At 38.6% G+C, this 22,652-nt stretch overlaps 1 protein-coding gene across 5 annotated transcripts in view; it reads right to left on the minus strand.

The window, feature by feature from the left end:
- The window catches only part of ADGRB3 (adhesion G protein-coupled receptor B3), a 645,087-nt gene that overhangs the window by 327,136 nt on the left and 295,299 nt on the right, over window positions 1-22,652 (minus strand). For all 5 annotated transcript variants that reach the window (XM_070514627.1, XM_070514626.1, XM_070514625.1 and 2 more), the window contains one exon: window positions 6,960-7,154. In XM_070514627.1, the coding sequence (XP_070370728.1) occupies window positions 6,960-7,154 (195 nt within the window). The remainder of the gene's footprint in view (window positions 1-6,959; window positions 7,155-22,652) is intronic.

Below are 22,652 nucleotides of genomic sequence, written 5' to 3' on the forward strand. Positions count from 1 at the left end.
CCACACTTCCTTAGGTGGTGCCATGAGAAACACCTGGCCTTCCTTTCTTCTTAGGACAAAAATCAAATACATATCTGCAGCGGCAGCAGATACCTGTGGTCCAGAGATCCCTCGGGTTTTTGCTCCATCAGCATCTCACCTTCTCAGATAATAAGAGGAGCTACACTTCTTGAGCTCTCACTCTGTGCCATGTGCTATGTAGGTTTTTCATAGACAATTTAACTCTCAGCTCAGCACTATGAGGTCAGTACCATTATCCCACACAATGGGAGAAATAATTGAGTCACAGAGAGGTCTTGTAAGTTGCTTAGTGTCACACAGCTTACAAGTGGCAGAGCCACGACCTGAAGCTCAGAATTCTGCCTACAGAGCAGGTACTCTTGGTCATTACACTCGACCGCCTTCCTTACCTCCTCTACTTATGCTGGAGGAAATTATTAATCTGCCTGTTGCACAAAGTTCTTTAAGCAGAGGATCTCAAGGCATGAGGTTGTGTCTTGAACACTAGAGTCGTTCTATAAATCCAAACCAAAAGAGTCCTTACCAGATCTTATTTTGTCAAGAAAACGAGACTGTCTCTGGAGATGAGGCTCACTATTACATGATGGCACGATATTATCAAGGTAACAGGTGCTTCCACATTTATCAGTGCCTATTTCATATGTAAAAGGTGAAAGTGTCTCCCCCTGAAACCACGAGAGAAATAATACTCAGAGATCCTCACCAGGTGACTTAGTGCCATTGATGGGCAGCCTGAGAACGATCCGCAGTGCAATGTCTGTGCTCGCTCATCAACTGTTTTAGGAAAGAAGATGCTTGACTCATTCAAAGTCACTACCTCTGCTTTCAATTTAATTCCGGCGTCACCTTCCTCTGAAAATTTTATCTAGAACATGGTCTGCATTTAAGAAAGAAATTGGAAGCTGAGATTTGACCTTGCTTTGTAACCCCAATCATTGGCAAATAAGTTTCTCAAGCCTAGGGAATGTGTTAGATACTAAGTCGTTTTCAAACACTGAGTGGTAACCTGTTTGAGGGTCACTCAACTTTACTTAAAGAAACAGAAAAGAACACAAAATACCAGACAGTACTACACATAGTGAAGGTAAATATGATTTTGTAAAACTCTGGTTTTCAAATATAGATTGGTGTAAACTGTCTGTCTTACAGTTGGTCACTGGCAAAAACACTTGGAAAACAGCGTCAGGGAAGAGAAAGACCCTGGGGAGAGACACATCCTTGCGTTCAGCGACTCTGAGGGCACAGCACTCTAAGCATGTCTGTGGATACCTCCATGTGTGTATTCTTTCCAGTATTTTCTTTCCTTCTCCCTGGAATAGAACCCATCTGAAGAGACTACCTCTCATTCCACTAAGAGAAAACGCCTCCTTCTTTTCTGATGCATTGTCACAAAAACGTACTTTCTTCTTTCTCACCTCCAGACCACTGCCGTAGCCTCTCGACAGGTTTCTTTCCCCCAGTCTCTTTACTCCCTCATCCACATAATCTATCTCTGCCCAGCCATCTGTCCAAAAATGCCACTACATTTAGTAACTTTGTTTATGGAGAAGCACATCTAGACTCTTTCCTTTGGCTCTGACCCTGCCTATTCCAACACGCTCTCATTTTCTGCAAACCTTGTTCTCTTGAACCTGCTATGCCTTTGGTTGTGCAGTTTGATTAGTTATCCACTCTGTGCCCAGCTTGCTTCTCCAAACTCTATCTGAAGTTCTTACTTGTCCACGCATTCTTTTCTCACTGTTTTAGTTCAGCTCTCTATAGTTCCAGAATTCTTGGGAGTGAGACGTACTGTGCTTCTCTCTCTCCCTCATTATGGCAGTCCAGCTTCATTCATAAGTTTGTTCTTTCTTCAGGGACACTGTAAGCAGCTTGAGAGCAAGGCTCATCTTCTTTCACGTTAAGAGTTACAATACTAGCAAGAACGGCATTATAGAGTGTCTAGGATGTGCCAGATAATTCACAAATATTATTACGTATGGATTATCATGTATTTAATCTGTATTATCTCTAAGCCTCACGAAGATAGTCACCGTTGATCTTCATTATTTGTGGATTCCATCTTTGCAAATTCAACTACCCGCTAAAATTTACTTGTAATTCCCACATCAAAACTCACAGCACTTTCACGGTTAATCATGGACATGTGCAAAGTGGCAAAGAAATGTGAGTCACCTAATGCGCACGTTCCCAGCTGAGGTTGAACATGGTGAGGCTCTGACTTTTTTTTCAGCCCAGGTACTGTAAATAAGTGTCCTTTTCATGGTCTATTTAACGCCCAGTCTTCTCATAGGTTTCCGTGTGTTCTCGGTAATTTCACTGTTTAAATTGGCCCCCAGCATAGCACTGAAGGACTATCTAGTGTTCCTAAGCTCGAGAAGGCCAGGATGCGCCTTCAGAGATAAACTTTGTTCGGGCCTGAGTTACAGTCTGTTGGCCGTGAGGTCAATTCGAATGATTAACAATATGCATTCAATGAGGTGTCTTTTAACAGAAACACACATAAAGCAAGGTCCTGTATCAACCGGTTGATGACAACAGTATGACCAGATTCTCACAGGAACCTCATCCTGTATTTTCCCTGGGAGTAAATGATTCCGTATTTGTTAATTCAGTGTTTGCTGCAACTTTATAGACTATAATTATCATGAATAATGAGAATACACCATATACTGGTTCCTCTTCATTTCTTGTTTAGAGATGAAGAAATAAGGTAGAGAAAGATTAAGCAATGTGTCTGAAGACACAAGGATAATTACTGAACAACCTGGAATTTCAACGTGCATATGTCTGGTCCGACTCTGTCAAGTCTTATAGTTCCTGGTGCGAACAGTGCAAACTCAACCCTCTATAGATAGAATGAGACTCAGGACGAATTTTCCCAGTGGTTAAAAAGAGAAAGAAAATAGACAAGTTTTCCTCTCCTTCTCTTTCTCTCTCTGAATTGAATGTTTAGAGTAGTTTTCTTATTGTTGTGAAGCAATGTAAATTCCCCAATATTCCTACAATACCCCTATTCACTTATTAATTACTTCAGCAAATATCTGAGTGTCTACTATGCTTCAATCACCAGGCTAAGCCCTGGGGACATAACCGTCTTCAAACAAGCTTAAAATTTACCGCTGAAGGCAGACCTGGAAAGAAAGAATTATGTTATGTGAGAGATTTGCTATCGTAGGGATATTTACAAGGTTTCAAAAGGAAAGATGATTAGGAAAAAATTGAATTCTGCCCGGGATTTGATGAGCAGATTTTTGAGAAGAAATGGGTTTTGAGCTGCATCTTGAAGGCACTTGCATCAGATGGGAAACGGGAAGGACATGCCACATAGGCAGCCAACGTGAGCAGAGATCTGGAGAGATGACAAAGCCCCAGGGTTTGGAAAAGAATATGCCTGAAAGGAAAAGACTTGTGGAATATCTTTTCCACCAGTTTCCAAAAACAAAACTATTCCTATGCATTATCATTCCAAGACATACAAGCACACTTTATTTTTTCCCCATTTTTAACAGGTTGTGGCTATTCTATGTTACTTTCATCAATGTAGCAAATCAGTCTTTTATTGAATCTATTTTTAAATAAAATGTTTTTCACATAACTACATCTCAAAGTGTGTATTCTCTTTTAATAGTTTTACTCAGTCTTTCTTTAGTCTTTGCTCATTTCCCAGTTTTTTATTTTAAAAAAGTTTGGAAAACTCATTGGTAGGTATGTAATTATTAATGTTGTCATTAATTAATTAATTCAATAAACATTTGTTGAACATCTTCTATAGGCAAGATTCTATGCTAAATCTTGTTTGGGAAAGGGGGAGCCTTCAGGAAGCAGAAAGTTCATCTGGCTCAAGTGTGTGAAGAGGAAGAGTAATCCATGCACGTGGCTGGAAAGATAGGGAACCTACATACGTGGCGTATACTAGAAGCCAAGATAAAGACTTTAGGTTGTCATTCAGGCGTCTCAGAGCTCCACTGAATGTTTCTTTCTTTCTTTTTCTTCTTCTTCTTTTTTTTTGGTGAGGAAGATTGGCCATAAGCTAATATCTGTTGCCAATCTTCCTCTTTTTCTTGAGGAAGAGTGGCCCTGAGCTAACATCTGTGCCCATCTCCTTGCATTTTGTATGTGGGATGCCGCCACAGCATGGCTTGAAGAGTGGTACATAGGTCCATGCCTGGGATCTGAACCAACTAAAGTGGAGCGCATGAACTTAAACACTATGCCATCGGGCCAGCCCCCACTAAAGTTTTCTTTTTTTTTTTTTTTTTTTTAAAGATTTTATTTTTTCCTTTTTCTCCCCAAAGCCCCCCGGTACATAGTTGTGTATTCTTCGTTGTGGGTTCCTCTAGTTGTGGCATGTGGGACGCTGCCTCAGCGTGGTCTGACCAGCAGTGCCATGTCCGCGCCCAGGATTCGAACCGACGAAACACTGGGCCGCCTGCAGCGGAGCGCGCGAACTTAACCACTCGGCCACGGGGCCAGCCCCTCCCACTAAAGTTTTCTGATGAAAGAGTGATATAATCAGAGCTGTCCTAGGACAACTAATAGGACCATAGTGTACAAGATGGATGAGTGAAGGAAAAGATCAAAGAACAGATAAAAGAAGAGAGGTCATGGAAATTATGTATGCTGAGGTGACTGGAAGCTAAATTAGGAAAACAGCAGTGGGAAGAGAGAAGAAAGAAAGGACAAAGAGGCACTGTGTAGGCAGAGGCCACGCAAAGAGAGAAGGAAAAAGTCAAGATGACATTATGATTCCTGCCTAAGGATTGCTAATTCTTCAAAGAGAAGTAGAAAATGCAAGACAACTTGGGATTCAAGATGAATTTAGTTTATGCTAAGCTAAGCCTGAGATGCTAGACAATCAGAAATGTTCAGGGCCCTTGGAAACAGAGAATTGACATTTAAGTAAAGTACAGGAGATGCTGAGTAAGGCTATAAGTCAGACTTTACAAATAAGTAAAGACAATAATTATATACTAAAGTTTTGTATAAAATTGTGGAAAGTAGGCTAAAAGAGGTACAAATGTCTCTGGGATTTCAGGGAAGAAAAAGATCATTTTCAGATGGATTTCCAGGCTTGCTGGTCTGGCATTCAGAAAGACTTGCTAGAGTTGGGCTAGGATTTTGACAGGCAGAGATGGAGGAAAAAGGAATTCCAGGAGAGGAAGATATACCAGGTGCCGAAAGACACCAGTAAAGACAGTGAAGAAGAAAATGCAGCTCCTGTTTATGAAGAAATTACTACGACATCAATGTGCTTAGAATTCTAAGGACTAATGTGGAAGACTAATGAGAGAGTAGGTTGGAAATGGGGAACCTATTTCTGACTATGCCAAAATGACAACAACATCATCAGCCAAATTGCTCTATTTAAGTCAAACCAGCTAATGTCCATGCCCAAGCATCTGGTGAAACTAATTGTTCACTAAGTCAATGCACTCTAATGAGCAGCGCAATCAAAATATGCTCCCAGTAGAACCTGGTGATCTTCATTTCTTGAATTTCAGCACCTAAAACTCTTGCAGCCCTACACTCCTGCGAGTTAGAAGAGGCCCTAAAGACTATCTAGCGCAACATTCTGCCTGATGCTTCAATCGTGAACACAAGTGTCTGGGAGTTTTTGAAATTACAACTTATATTTTGTGTCAAGGACTTCAAATGTTATTTTTTCATGTAAATGGTAATAATGGATAGAAGGATTTCAGACCTACAGGGAAAAGTCATACTTGGCTTACTTTATAAAGTTTTTAAAATTGGAAAACTGTTTCATTCTTTGTAAGGAAAAAAAAAGCAACTCTGAAATGCTCAAATGACAATAATTTTCTAGCCCACCCTCCCAATGTATTTTTACAATTAAAAATGTATTCCTGGATACTGGTGATATAATAGAGAATGCAGCGCCAATAATACTCATTGCAGTTACTTTCAGTGGCATATGCATATAATTGAAGTGATATATGCGTCTATATACAATCAGGGCATTGATAGCTGATTAAAACAAAGCAAAAGAAAACAAGGAACAAAACCAAAAAACCACATCCTCTGCATTCTCCAAGTCAATTGCAAATAAAACTCCCAAAGGAAGGGTAGGTAGAAAGAAAACTATCTGATCTGGGAGTTTTGCCAAACTTTTACCTTAATGAACTTTATGCAGAGATACAGGAAGAACATTACGCTGGAAATATAGAAATCAACCCATCATTCTTGGCAGGAGTAGACTCCAGCCTACAGCATGCAAAGAGTTAATCTGAAATGCAAACTAGAGCTGCATTTAAATATGCTTTGTTTGCCATTCAATGAGCTTTGTGTTAATGGCCAAGGCAATCCTGAAATTGGGTGAGTACTTAAACTTGATTATGGAGATGAATGATGTTGCTCTAGAAGTCTCCATGACAAGGAAAATACACTGTAAGGAGTTATTGCATTTCTTATTTTCCTATGCAGACTGTTCTCGATTTGCCTGATATTTTCAGGAAATGGTTCCACAAAATTAAACATAGCCTTCCTCCTTCTAATAGCAAAACCCCAAACAAAACTTAAATGGCGCCTTCTTTGCATATTATGGTTAATGTGCTTTCATTATGCTTAATGTACTTCTAATGGTCTCCTATGGCAAGATGGTGATATTAAATGTAGGAATAAAATATCCATGATACAACCTTGAATTTTCTATAGTGCCTTTATCTGAGGGCTCCAAACACTTCACACACATTCCCATTCAGCATCTCCCTGCAGTGCATTCTGTGTTCTATGGTCCAGGACACTGGGGAATGGGATGACTAAGGGAATTGAGGTCATTTCCAGTGCTCACCCTAAGCACAGCCCCGACGTCTCCCCTGCAGGAATTACAGCTTGCTCCCTCCAGGCCAGGCTGTCCCCAAGATGGCTGAGCTGGCTTCCAGGGCCAAAAATTGATTGCACCTTCAAGGGATTGCCTCCCTTACCTGGACGCCATCAGATGCAGGGATGTAACTCGCCCTTTTAAACGTGTCTGTCACATTTCTGAGGATTTCCACGGACATCAGAAGATCGCCTGCATAGAAATTTTTCCTCTGAGTTAAATCCAACAGTGTCTTGGTCACCTGGGACATTCCATCACCTGCCAGCATTCGCTGCCCCTTAGCAAGGTGTTCTTTGATCTGTGATGGTCAAAGGAACAGAACAAACATCAGAATCTTCATGACTATTTCTCTGCATATCGTCATCCAACAAATATATTTAAAATTGCAGAGTCAACTTTGAAATAGTCTTGCAACACTTGGGAGAATTTCAAAACTGTTCATGTGTGCATCCTACACTCAGATGGATAAACAGTCAGCACACAAAAGCTAATGAGGGTGTACACTTTGGCAGGCTTGACGAACTCGCCTTTTTTAGTTCTCAGAACACTCAATTCAACCCGTTAGGGAAAGCGTGTATTAATTTAGGTTTTTAATTGAAGTGAAAATAAAAAATACTTTTGCATGTAGTAAACACGGGAGATTGTCCAGTAAGGTGTGATCAGAGATGGGAGATTATAATCACTTCAAAATGTCCATTTTCATGAACAAGCTGAGCTTAATCATTTTTACCTTCCTCTTAAAATAAACACATCTTTAAATAGAGGCAAATAAAAGCTGTCACAGGACATTTTGGTTTAAGAAAATATCTCAACTTTAGAGGTCTACTATGACTGAAAGCTAGGTACTTTAGCTTTATTGTAAAAAGAAACAAACAACGACGAAGACACACAAACTCTCAGCTGGGTCTTCAGCAGCAGAACGAAGCACTGAGATGCCAAGCTTAAACTAGCTTGATGGAGGAGCAATCTGCTGTCAACGTCACATCTGCTTATCCCGCAGTTTAAGGGCAGAAAAGCATCTTGGAATGTGGAAGAATGGTCAGGTGAGAGAGGGCAAAGAGTTGGCAAGACCCATTATATTTTTATATACGCTGAAATAATCAAGAACTAACACAACAGAGAAATATTGAAATAAAAGATAGAAGTGTAATAATTGCAATGATCAATTTCCCATTCAGAAATGTGCCCATCAATCCTTTAAAGGATGATAAGTAACCTGAAGTAATCCAAAAGTTAGGAATTTTCTTTAAAAATGTATTTTAAAAAGTGTAATCTTGACACTTCACTTTTTACTTTTCTTTAGTCTCTAAAACTGTCTAAAAATATTTCAGTAAAGCTAAAATCTTCCAAGACATGTCCATCTCCATTGTGTTATGCTACAAACCTAACATATTTAGGCAGTTCATTTCTCCCCATTTTCTCTTTTATTCTCTCGTGTCTCTGCTCTATGACAGTCATCAACCACTAACCACAGCCCAAAGGATGGGTACAGTGTCAACCACCAGCCTCGCCTATCTTTAGTTGTGATGCCCATGGCTGCAGAGCGACATCAACATGTTCCATCATGACACAGGCTCAGATTTGGCCGATCAGAAGGACACTGACCCTCGGAGGAGAAGCCAGCTGGTTTGCCATCATGATACGGACCGCTGGGCTGAACTCCGTCCACTCCCCAGCCCACTCCTGATGACGATTTGTAATTTTCTGTTCCAGCCACGTGTTCCGTAACTTCAGGTTTTGTGCTGGATATACCACCCTCCTGCCTTACTTTATCTCATGTTTACACAGCCCTCCGATTTCATCCTGGTTCTTCTAAATATCTAAACAGAGTTAATCAACTCCTTCTCTGTGCTCTCCCTTACCTCACATACACATGGCTCGACACCACTGAATTATAATCATTTGCTTAAGTTTCTTCCTGCCCCAGTAGTCCTTCTGAACCTGAGGGTGGGTTTCTGCCTTATTGACAGCCCTAGAGCATGGCACAGCAGAAGTCTGACAGGGTGAATTCAGTGATTATATGCTAAAAACAATGCCTTTATGACATCACACGATGCAATGGGCATACGAGCCAGGGCTGCCTAGGTTTTTATTTAAACTGTTCAATTTATTACTTATGTTATTGAGCCCATTGGAGACTCAGTTTGCCATGTCTCTTCTAAGATTTGAAAAATACGCCTACACGGTTAAAAAGTTTTAACAATCGTTTTTGTAATTCAAAGGACCCCACACAGCCTCAGATAATCAACACGAGTTACTGCACCCAAGAAGCTCCTTGCCTCATGTGGCCTGTGTGCCCCGCATGGTCCAGCTCCTGGAGATGGCTACCACCTTCCTCCTGCTCCACGTGCTCTGGTCATGCTGGAGCTTCCTCAGCAACAGTGAGTACTTGCCTGCCTCAGGGCCTTTGAACTGCCTTTCCTTTTGCCTGAAAGAGTCTCCCCATACAGACTCACCTGCTTTTTTGTCATTTCGTCAGAGAGCTCTTAGCTGACTCCCTATCTGAAGTGGTCTCCTGTCAACCTCAATCATCTTACTCTTCCTCATGGTGCCAACCTCACCTGCCATTGTGCCATCTGTCTCTTGGCTTATCCATTTTTCTGTCTCCTCCATTAGAATATAAGCCTTGTGAAGGAAAACTTTGTCTACTGTATTTATATTATATTCCCAGCACCTAGAGGACTTACTTAATATAGTGAATGAATGAATTACACGAATGAATGAATGAATGAATAACTTCCTTCTATGCTCACACTAGGTCTCAGGATTAAGTTAGGCACACTTGAAAGCTGCCCTAACTCGCTCATCAACATAAACTTTAGAAAACATTGGTATCAAATAGCACAAGATAAATAAACCACTGCCTTAGAAGGTGCAGCTTCTGGGCTCGAAAGTGTCTGGTCAGTAGGTGGAGTGTGAAGACGATTTTGAAGAGAAAGCAAATTAATAGGGTCTAACCTAAAAAATGTCATAAAATTCTGTCTGCAGTTTTGTGCTGGCGATACCCATCGCAAGCCGCAGAGGACTTTGCTGGCCGTCCGTCAGGAATCGAATGCAGTACTGGCTGCCAAGGTAAACACCATCTGACCACTGCCAATCAGCCCTGTATCCACTGTTCTGGCAACATATCCCCTTGCCTGTGAGGGGTCTAACTTGCACAGATCTAATGATCCTTCCCCTCAAACAAAAACATCATGGCATTGACTCGAATCTTGAGAAATAAAACATTTAGACATGTTTTCTATTTGCGATAAAAATAGTACAGGAGGCACTGGATGGCACAACTAATCAGAGACGGGCAAGGCGGGCTTTAATGCCTGGGCCAGCGTCAAATGTGGCCCAGGTCAGTAGTAAATTAACGCCAATGCCAGCTGACAGCTGCTGAGCGGGCTTATATGGAATGGGCTGTGCTCAGTCCAGCTCTTTGCAGACAGGTGCCCAAATCACAGCACCAGCTCTCACAATGGCCACTAATTAGCATCCTTCCTGGCACTGTCAGTGAAAAGCACCCAGAACAAATACCTTGCAATATCTGTACATGCTAGTGTAGACTACTGGTAGCATTTCTAAAGGGTATAAAGAGTATTCAGATAAGACAGATTTCCATCCATGACGTATTATTTGACAACCAATTCCTGTGTCTGGACCTTCTTCCACGATACAAGTGTGCTGTGAAAGGTTCTCTCTCTACCTCCTGCTACCCTTTTGCTACCTTTTTCTGGGATGACACATCCATGTCCACCCGCTGGACCGTCTTCCTCTTTTCTGGATCATGAAGAGGCAGCGTCCACACTGGGCTTGCTCTCCTCGCCTTTTCTCATTTCACATCACCCTTCCCCTGCGTTCTGCCTCTCCTCCTGGGTTTCTGTCTCGATGGTTTAACTCCATGGTTTTCTCTATGATCTTGAATCCTACCCAATTCTTCTTCCTCAATCTTTCCCTCTCTCAGAAATATGGCCTGATACTGGATATCTTATTTAAATACCAACTTCTCATATTGCTACTTTCCTGCAACTTCTGTCTTTCTGTTTCTCTTCAAAATTGGAATCAGAAGCATGACTTCTGAACCCCACAACTCTTCAAGTTGCAAATTAAACTCAATTACCTACTAAGCGTTCTCTCTGGGAATCTCACTACTATGTTATTTAAAGAGCAGCTGGAGTCACAAAACTGGATTTAAATTGTGGTTCTGATATTTACTACGTAAGGCCACTGGACAAATTATTTGCCTCTTTCCTAGGATCATTTGATTTGTCTGTAAAAAGAAGCAGACATCATCATGTGGTTGTTAGGGTGGGTTAATACAAAGAGAGAGGGTAAAAGTGGATGTTCAGTGACTGTCTCCCCCTTTTGCTTCTACCATCTTCCTTCCACTTCCTCTAAGTACTAGCCACGTAGTGTTTCTCACATCCATCCTTTTCACCTATGAGTGAGAGATGAATCCTGGTACAGATCTTCAAGACTCTCATCATACTCATTACAACAGTGCCCTAATCGGTCTTCCTGAGTCTTTGCCCATGCCAAACTGCCCTACCTTGCACATCTCTGAACACGTCACTTCTCTGCTTAAAGAAAAAACCACCACCACCAAAATCTATCCCGTTTTATATAAAATTAACTACAGTCTTCATAGTTTGACTTATAAGCCCATCCAAATATAATCCTAACTTACAATTCCAATCTTTTATCTATCTCACTATCTCATTTTATGCACCCAGTCCTCTTCTCCTCCTGTTTCTATTCAGTTACTGACTATTTGCGTCTTATTCTTCCATCTTTATTGCTATTTAGTAATTTAATCCACCTTGCTTTTGAATTCCTCAAATTAGTCTCTACAATTATTATTGTTATTGATCTTTAAACTAGTAATACTGTTTAATCAATCTATTTATTCACTACTGTTTCTTAATCATTGCTTTCCAAGTGTATTTTCTTTCTTCAAAAGTTTTTAGTAATGATTTTAGTAATGTTCTGTGAATGGTAACTCTTTCAATCTTTGATTGTTTTCAAGTTATACTCACTTTGAGTTGATCTTTTAGATGATGGGCATGTTTTTATTTTCCTCTTGGCATTTTTATAATGTGATTTTAGTTTCTCTTTTGCTGCAAGTGCAGTCTCCTGTCAGTTAGTCAATCTTTTGCAGATTACCAGTCTTTTGTTTGTGGTAGCTTTCAAAACTTTTCTTTTTGTCATTAGTATAACACAAACTTAGTTTATGTGGATTTGCTTTTATATATTCAGAACTTTTTTTCAATCTGAATACCTTATCTGTCTTCAACTTTGGAAAATTCTTATGTAGTAACTCATACAATGTTGCCTCTCCTTCAATCTCTTTGTGGTCTCTTTCTATTAGGAATACATTTCTATTCTATTATGTATATTTCTGTTAAATGTATACTAAACTTTCTCATTCTATTCTTCATTTTCTAAGTTCTTTTATAGTTTTGATTTCTTTATCTTTCTATTCTGGCTAGTGAGTGATCTTTTTCCACACTTAACTTCCGATCACTAATTCTTTCTTCAATTGTATCTAATTGGCTATTTATCCTCTTCATTCATTTCAATGACAATATTTTCCACTTACAGAAGTCCTATTTGATCTTTCTCATATTCTTCCATTCCTTAACTGTGCTTTCTGTTCTTTCTTTTATCTCAAATTGTTTTAAAAAATATGTTATAGTTTATTTCATATTTTCTATTATTTCTACTGCTTGCATTGTTAATTCTCCTGATTTCTGCATGTGCTGATTCTCTCTAGTGATATTTGTAATTATTGTAAATTCATATTCAGTGGGATGTATTTACCCTTTGGAAGCCCAAGTCACGGGTGTGTGAAAGAGCTGTTAGAGACTAGTTCTGAGTGTGTTTCTCTGAGGGGTGGGGCCCTCAAGCAGTTGGAGGATACCAGTTCATTTTATGCTAATTTTCATCTTAATTTCTCCTGTTTATGGCTCAGACTAGGGGTTTCTGTTTCTGAAAGGAGATTTCTTTCCTCTTCCTCCCCCAAACCTTGTATGAACTACAAATTTCTTAGACACATCCTAGACTGATGGGGTTTTTCTAGCCCATGAGGTCAGAGCAACCAAGATAGTGCTAGCTTATTGCAGTGGGCTTGGTATAGCATCACTGCTTGTGTGGGAGGGGGTCTTGTCAGCATTCCCAAGAGGGCTTTAGAATCTCAGCCTCTAGCACCCAAGACCCACCTACAATATGAAATTCTCACAGGCTACTGGACTATCAGCTTTCCTCTATAGGTCTGGCTTTGATATTTTTTCCTCATTTCTGGTATCTAAGGATTTCTCTGTGTTTCTTTTGAGCTTGGCTATAACACAGTATTTGAAAATATATTCTTGCTGCAGTTTATGCAGAACTCAGTATGATCTGTGAAGTGTCAGCTTGGTCCATCTCCCTCTTCCACTACCGCCAAGGGTTTCTAATACCAACCAAACTGAACTACTCACTGTTTCTCAAAGAAAGCCCATGGATCCTGCCTTTGGTCTCTGACTCACGATCTTCTGTAACCTTAAAGTTCTCCTCAAATCCTTTTGTTAAATTGTTATCTTCCCATTCTCCTTCCTGTATTCTCTTCAAATAACTGCAATCATGATATAATCTCTACTTTCAAACCTCAAAGAAGTAATCTTGGCTTATCTCATATTATTATAGTGTTATAATATTATATAAGATATATATAATCTTATATATATTATATTATATTATAATAATATATTACTATATTATCTTATCATTTCTACTAGACCATGAACTCCTAAGGGGTCTGTACTTTCTTATTCATCTTGTTTCCCCTGGAATTTCTAGAATATTGTCTGACACCCAAAAGTATCTGCACAAAGTACTTGCTAAATTAAACTGAAACTGCAGAAGGATTTTATTTTTCCTTCTATAACTATCAACCTGAAAAGTTTACAAGGTAAAAACATAGCAGTTCATGATTATTCAAAACAAAGAAATATGTAATAATTGGAGAACTTTTACGTTTCCTGCCAGAACAGCCTTTCAAAAGATATCCAATTAGTATAAGTAGGCAAATGATTTTAGAAATTTTAAACATCTATAGTTATAGTCATATAACTTCTACCTTTTGAACAACAACAACAACAACAACAACAACGACATCACATTTATCAAGTGCCTGTTTTATGGCAAGCATAGGACTAAGAGTTTGATGTGAGTCACCCCATTTGAGTTTAAAACGACCACTGGAGATTCCACAGCCACCCACCCTGTACAGGCGAAGGAGTAGAGACATAGTGGGGTGAAGAGCATTCCCCAGGACTGCATTGCTCCTGACTGGTACCAAGATGTGGGCTCAGGTAGCTGGACTGCAGAGTCCATGCTCCTAACCACCACAGGCTTAACTCATATTTTACATAAGCTTTTGTTAGAAACCGTCAAAATGCTTAAATACTTAAAAATCATTCTCAACCACGTTTGTTTTAAGGAAACATTAAATATTTTTCATACAAAGAAAGAATACAAGAAGCAAGAGTTTTGAAGCAACTTGCCAGGCTGTCGAGGTGTTGTCAATTATTTGAGTGGTGGCATCATTTTGGAATGTAATGTGTAGGTGTTCCTAAAGCCCTTTACCAATACCTATAGAAGATTTTGCAAGTAGTTTTATTCCAGTGGACAGAAAAAGCCCCCACAGATAAACCAAGGATTCTATCTCGCCTGAGCTGTATTTTCTAATTTTCTTAATTGAGTCACTGAAGTAGTTCAGAAAGGTTTATAATTTTAATATTTCCTTTAAAAAGTATAATTATCAGTGATTATGTCTGCTGACATGGCAAAACTCTGTGAGCGTTTTTGCTCCAAAGGACAAGCCTTAAAAGTTTCTGTGTCATTCTCATTTAATATTGTTGACAAGATCAACAGTGAAAGGGAAAAACTGAAGTCTAAAAAGAGTTGCTTTTTATAGTTCTGGATTAAGCCTCCTTGCTCTTTATATAGAGAGATGTGAGGGTCACGGTTTAAAGAGTAGGTGTGCTTCTGAAATAACCCTATTCTTTTCACTTTATGCCTCCTACTGCCAACTACACTCGCCTCTATTGTGTGAATCCTAAAAAAAGGTTTATCGTAGTTGCTGTGTGTGAATGACACACTTTAAACATCATAGATTTATATATTATTTTCAGCATCAACTCCTACAGTCCATCTGTAAGGTATATTAAAGGCTCTCAAATTCTAAGTGGCTTCAATTAAAAGATAATTACACCAGAAACTTCTTTTCAGAATACAATAATCTAAATATACATCTTCTGCTTCAGTTCATAACCCTATCATTTTCTAAGACCAAAGTCACTCACTAAATGATGGTGTTAAATTACTTCCCAATATATCTACTGTCTCCAGGAGAGACAGAGATCATCCTGTATGGAAAGAAAAGCAAACCCTTTGTTGTAGCACATGAATAGTTCTTAATTTTCCCTATATTTGATATAAAAAGATCGTGTTCATCTTGGCGTCGTCCTAGGGCTAGGAGTTCAAATTTGAAAAGACAATTCTTGTCTAGAGACAATGTGATGGGGAGATTTAGTGCAGAATTTCCCTGCAAAAATTATGTATGTTTTGCACAGAACCCAGGGGAATAGCATTCGGCCACAGGGGCATTGGGTATCTTGGTTTCTTGCCCCAGGAATTCCTGCAGTGAGAGACAGGATGCCATGAATTCGAGGATTGCAAGGTATTGTTATGAGAAAACACTGAATCATAAAGAAAACTGAGTCAAGTGTACACTGTGCACATTTACCTGTAAAGTCTGGAAATTTCCAACATAAGAACGAGAGCACAGCAAATGTACCTATCCACTAAAAATCTAGAAATAGCTTTAATTTCAGAGTTTTTGGCTAGAATTAGTCAAAAGTACAAATCGTGCACCAAGGACACAGATAGGTGGGTTTTCTTTTCTTAACACCAAACAAATCTAGAAGTTCTTATTAACATTCTGAGGCAGGGGACTGACCTAGAGCATGCTCCATGAGCTCAAAGCAGGATAGCAGTCACAGACTGGGACCCAAACTTTCCGAAACCTCCTCAATGGGACACAGAGCAACAAGAAACCCAGTAATTCTCTAAGGCTTTTCTCAATTATTTCCATTGCTTGAGTTCCCTAGTTCTGGGGATGTGGTCTCAGTCAGAATGGGATAGGTTATGCTGTGATAACAAACAACTCCAAAATCTCAGTGTCCCTGAACGACACAGATTTGTTTCTCACTCACACTACATATGCATCCCAGGCCATCAGGGAACATCTGTTCCTCATAATCATTCAGGGGCTGAGGTGATGGAGGATGAGAGATTTTACACTGGCAATGACATTCTCAGGCTTCACACGACAAAGACGACTTCCATACAAAGCCAATGGGCCAGAACTAGTCACATGTATACCCCTAACTTCAAGGAGTGAAAAAACACAATCCTCCCATGTGCTCAGAGAGGAAAATTAGCTATCACCAAATATTGTATGTCTTGTGACGGTATGGAGCTGGCTAGCACTCATTTAACTTCTTTGCATTCATCCACCAAAACTTCAACCTGAAATAAAATCGACCACAATGCTTCTTAAATTTAGTGTGCATATGAAGCACAAAGGGAATTTCAAAATGCAGATTCTGCTTAAGGAGGTCTGGGACAGGGTCCGAGATTCCACATTTCTAACGAGCTCCCAGGTACTGTGCTACATGTAGTCTTTGGAAAACATTTTGGCTCCACCAAATGACTTCTCTGCAGCTGCATCCAAGTAGCCCAACTGTGCTGGAGAAAAATCACAACTAAACTGACTAGCTGCACTCAAAGGTCAAAAGGTCTCAAACCTCAGCACAGTACAACCTTTGGCAATCCCTAATTCACCCACCTCAAGCTATTCTTCATTGTCCTGCCTTCCTCGTTTCAGAAAATGACATCAGCATCAGCCAAATGTGCTCACTCAACCTTAATAAAGGAAACCATCATCTCTCATCTGGATTATTGCAGCAGGCTCCACAGCTTCCAGTCCTAACACGCAACAGTCTATTCTCCATAGAACAGCCTCATGACCCTCTTTAATTATACTGAATCACATTGCTCCTTACTGTCAATGGCTTCCCACTGCACTTAGAATAAAATCTAAACTCCTAGCAAAGGTCTTTAAGGCACAGAATAACTTCTCTCTACCTACTTTTCCAATCCCATTTCATGATACTCTCTTCTTGCTCACTACCTCTGGCCACTGGATCACCTTTCACTTCCTTAAAGACCTCAAAGTTTTTCCACATTCTATTCCCTCCAAATGCACGGTACACTCATTCCCCAACAAACTCATTCTCTCCACTCTTTGCTGTCTAGATCCATCTCATCTTTCAAGTTACAGTTTTAAATGTTATTTCCTCATAGAGACCTCACTGACTTTCTTATCTAAAGCAGTGCCCAAGCTTTAGTCCCTATGTGGGCACTTTGCTAATTTCCTTCAACACTTCACAATTTGTAACTATTGTATCTCTTTTCCTGTCTACTTTATTTTTTACTTCTTATGTGTGTCTCATCCAAGTTGGATTCTCAGGTCTTTGTACTGTGCTGCACATAGTTAAAGCTCAGTGGATATTTGTAGAATAAATTAATGGGTAGTTGAATGGATGGATGAATGGTTGAATAATATTTTTTCCTTTGGCATTAGCCTAAATATAATTCTATGCCCAAGTGTATTCTATTAAATCATCCTATGAATAAGTTTCAAGTCAGTGAATGTCAACAGCTAAAACTAACTATAACATTTCTTCTCCAAATCACACTAAATCCATAATCTGAAAGAAGCTTAAAAATTTCCTGGACTTTTATAGATATAATCAGTAATATTTTGTGGGTTTTTAAAAAAGAGGAAATAAAGTATAATTTTAGAAGTAGTTCATTATACACCTATATAATTGACTCTCTTAAAATTCCCTAGGAAACACTATCATATGTGCCTAAAGATTTTTTTCTTCTTTATAATACAATTGAAATGTATTGGTCTAGTAGAGTGTAGTAATTTCTGTATGGCCAATGCTTTTGACACCATGATGAGAAAAATCAATACAAATTACAAAAATCATACTCTTTAGAGCATCAGAGAGCTATGAATGAGATAAACTAAATTTCCAGAAACAGGAGATCCTTTCTCAGGCAAGCCAACAACTTCTGTGAGTTTTTTTTTCCTCTTGAGAATGTGTGCTAAATCTGGGCAAAAAGTGAGTGGCAGGTGTGGCCCAGGCAGAGGATCTCTAGGGTAGAAAGAGAGAGCAAGGTTTTTTGGTTACCAAGGGCTGGAGAAATATATTGGAAATTTAAGAGTCCCTAAAAATCTTGCTGGGGTTTTTCTCCATGAGACATTTGCTGACATTTTTTGACATGTGCAGGAAAGCTGAGGAGTTAGGGTGAAAACTTCTAAAGTGCAGAATGCAGTTTTCTTCATCCCTTAAGTAGGTGTTTGGAAACAAATGCCTAGTGAGGGAGGAGTCCAGCTTTAAGCAACCAGCTGGTCTCCCCCTTGACATTTGATGCATTTGAAGTTGCTTGGGTGGAAAGCTGGAGCCTGGAGCTTTCCCTTTGAAGGGCAGAGCTAAATCTTCTACAGTTTCACAGGGCTGACAGGATGGGCACACATAGGCTCTCCATCCAAAGACTGTAAGACACACGATGGAGAAAGGGGAACTAAGGAGATACAGACTTACTGAAACTGCAAAACATCCTTGACCCAGATCAACCCTTGATGCACTGAAGTATCAGTTCCCCACTGTATCTGAATAACCAAGGAAAGGAGGAATGCTTTTTGGTGGACATTAACATTGTCTGAAAAACCTACATTTGTTTTTACACAATGTCTAACATTTAATCAAAAATTACTAGCTATGCTAGATGATGCAACTGACAAAACATAAAACAAGCTCATTCACAGATTATCTAGATATTAGATTTTTCTGATAAGGAATTTAAAATGACTACGGTTAAAATGTTAAAGAAAATAGAAAAGAAAAAAGGCCAAAATAGACTTTGTCCTTTCTTTCATGGAGAATTCTAAGAGCTGGAGTTTAAAAAAATACAACTTAAAAAAATGTATATTCCAGACCAGGAGTTAGTGATATTTCAGCCCATGGGCCAAATTCAGCCCATTGCCTGTTTTTGTATGAAGTTTTACTGGAACACAGCCATGTTTACTTATTGTCTATGGCTGCTCTTATGCCACAACAGCAGTGTTGAGTAGTTAGAACAGAGACCAAGTCTAAAATATTCACTATTTATTCACCTTGAAATATGCTGTGAACTTTGACATATGAATTGCTTAGAATATCAAGACTTAATTAATACCTTCTTTCCAAGTATTTTCTTTTCAATCAGCTCCTTCAGGGTAGATAGCATTCAATAAATGTGAGTTACTATCATTTGCTGAACACACAGTGAACTCATAATTTTATTCAAGACCACATATTAAAAACCTTGGAATTGTGAAGTTGAACTCAGATCCCAAAACTTTAACATGTGGCCCAGAATAAATAAAAGAGGCTTCTGTCCACTTTAAAGAAAGTAATGTTCTTCAACTTTTCCTTGTCACTGTTGGATTTTGCAATGATTATTTGAGTTCTGGGAGTGAGGACTCTGACAAACTTGAAATTTGGCAACAAGAATAAAAAGGCAGTCAAGTGAAATGTCTTGAGTACTTAAAACAAGGGTGTCCACTTTTTTTCATGAGAGGGCCATACAATTAGAAATATATATATATGAATGCCAAATAAATGTTATAATTAGTAATAACAAAGCTCATGTTTATTGCATATGTACTATGGGCTGTTAACAGCTCCATTTAATTGGCTTTGGGTGACCTCTCCATCTTACTTTCTAAGAACTCCCACATGATTATAATGTCCAGCCAGGATTAACAAACTACTGATCTAGCTTCTTCTCCTTGCTTTCCCAACACTTGCTGTGTTCCAGCCATACTCTACTACAAAAAAAATGGCAGAACAAGTGACTCCTGTCTCTCAGGCTCACTCATCTCCACTTAATTAATGAATATTTGAAAATTAAAATCATCTGTTAGTTCCCCTGGCTGGATAGACCATACTGCTGGGTTCTTTGTTTCCTAATTGTTCATTAAAAAACAGTAAGACTTCCATACTTTTTGGCTCAATAAGTATTTGTTATAGACAAAAACTATGGTGGCTATTGTTGTCTTTCTTTCCTCTAAATAAGCTGCAGTAATAAAATGTATTATCCTCTTTTAGGCAATGTGCTGGGCATTTATGCAATGAGGTGGTGGCCAAAAAAGTGTGACACTTGAGGACTTTCATTGCATTGGAGCAAAATTCACATGGAAGTTGGGGAATATGGGAAAAAAATAAAGCAAACCTATTCACTGTCTCTGTCTCTCTCTCTCTCTCTTTCCCCTAGACTCCGCCTTCCCTCCATCCCTCCCTCCCCTGCCCCAGCTATCTATAGAAATTCGAAATTTAAAGAATTTGTGGGAGTCAGACCTGTCCTCTGTCACAAACACTATCTAGCTTTGCTACTCAGACAAAACATAGGACATGACAGAAGGAAGAGAATCATGCTGCTGGGAAGCTGATTTCATTTCCATCTCCAATTGACTGTTTAGAGTCTACAGGATGAGGCTGATGAATTAGGTAAGCATTATTTAAGGCACAGATCGGTCCAATCCTGTCCTGAATGTGCTAATGAGAAGATCATGATCCCTAGGCAAGTACTGGATGTGTGTGTGTATGCATGTATAAGTGTGTGTGTATTTCTGTATGTGTAAATAAACACCATTCATGTACAAAAATACATGTGACATCAGTCTTAAACATCATCCATCCATCTATCCATCCTTCTACCTAAGCACCTGCCTACTTACCTATCTATCCATCTATATCAATCTGTATTTTTCCACATGCACAGTTCAAGTTTATAATATGTTGAGTTCTAAAATTGAGATAATTTTTTAACTCAATGCATTGATTTTCCGTACATGTAGACATTAGTATCTCATAGCTACATAGCTCTTTTACAATTGGTAAATATTTAACATCTCATATCTCAGCTACTCTTTTTCAAAATCTCCAGAGATGCTAAGATGATGGTATCAATTTCATGTTGCAAATACAAGCCAAGACTTGAGTGAGATCACGGGACTCTTCCAAAGGACACATAACCAGAAAAGGGTGACCCCAGCACCAGAATCTAGGGCAGATGGTTTCAAATCAAAAGCTCAAGGGGTGGTATTGCCTCCATAAAGGAGGTTAAGCTGTGAACAACTGCACAGGACTTAGCTCTCACTCTTAGCCTCACTTAACTGATTGTTTCCCTGCAAAGCTTCAGTTTCTTTCTATGCAAACCGAGGCAGGGATACTCACATGCAGATTTTGTGAGTATTGGAGTTAATTCATGAAAGCGCTCAGCCACATCTCTGGTACTTTTTAGGAACTGAATACACCGAGGCTACTTTTTATTCTATGATATCATGCACTTCGTTTATGTATGCAAGTCAACAAGGAATATACACATTGGCTGTCAAATTGTTGACTGAATGATTTCCACAGGATTCACAATTCTAGACCATTTCTTCTATTTCACAGAGTGTTTCAGTTTCTCTCCATTAGAAGATGAGCTGCACTCACAATACAAACTCATTTAAATATTACTGTACAAAACACTGAATTTAGAAAGTAAAATTTTCTGCAAAAAAGTGATATTATTCATTTTTAACAAATTTGTAAGGATTGACTTATGACATACTTAATCACGCAATTATTCCCATTTATTACGATGAATAAACAAGAGCTGGATATGGATATTATTAATATTAAGCAAACAAAGTCTGATGTCTAAAATTAGGGAAAAATAAAATTCATTAAAAATTAAGTTCATAAAGTTTTTGTTTATAATTAATTCTGAAATATACTGGTCTGAGTATTGACACCTATTAGTAAAATAAACTTTACGTTTTATGTTATAAAATAAAGCTATATATTATATTCTGTATATATATACACATACACCCAAAAAAGGATATGTTAAAAATCCTTACAACCAAATGCTGTCTGATGTGTTTATATACCAAATCAGTATTTGAACTGAAGATTATTTGGCTACATACTGCTTTATTTCTGTCATTTTAAGTTTGATAGAAATAAGGCTCAGTGAAGCCAAATATCACCAATTACTGAAATGCATATAAATATATATTATTAAATACACGTATATTTGTGTTAGCATATATTGATTTGTATACCAGTATTTCTGTGTATATATACACAAATCTATATAAATATAATTACACATATATGTGTATTTATATATAAATATATGTAAATATATCTATAGTAGACATATATATACACATACAATAATAGAAATAAGGCTCAATGTAGCCAAATAATCATCAATTCAATTACTGATTTGGTAATTAAACATATTAGACAGCGTTTGGTTTTCAGATTTTTAAAAATGTGCTTTTTGTCTTTCTGATAATCAAATACATTTACTTCACTTATAAGAGTTGTTGTTGTACAAGCTACTTCTCCATCCACAAGCAAGAATGTTCTTTTTTTTAAAGAATTATGCACATTTTGAGTGACAGTAAGAAAATTAAAAGAAAACATAAGCACAACAAAACTCAAAGGCTCTTAACTAACACCATCCCTGCCAATGTTCAACTCTCCAGTCGGCTCAGACTGCTATTTTGTTCTAAACCCCACAATGTTCATTCGTGTGTGGAGTTCCTCTTGACTGTCAGGATGAAATGACAACAGTCTCTGATAATGACAAT

Source organism: Equus asinus, chromosome 8 (assembly GCF_041296235.1).
Source record: "Equus asinus isolate D_3611 breed Donkey chromosome 8, EquAss-T2T_v2, whole genome shotgun sequence".
Lineage (NCBI taxonomy): Eukaryota > Metazoa > Chordata > Mammalia > Perissodactyla > Equidae > Equus > Equus asinus.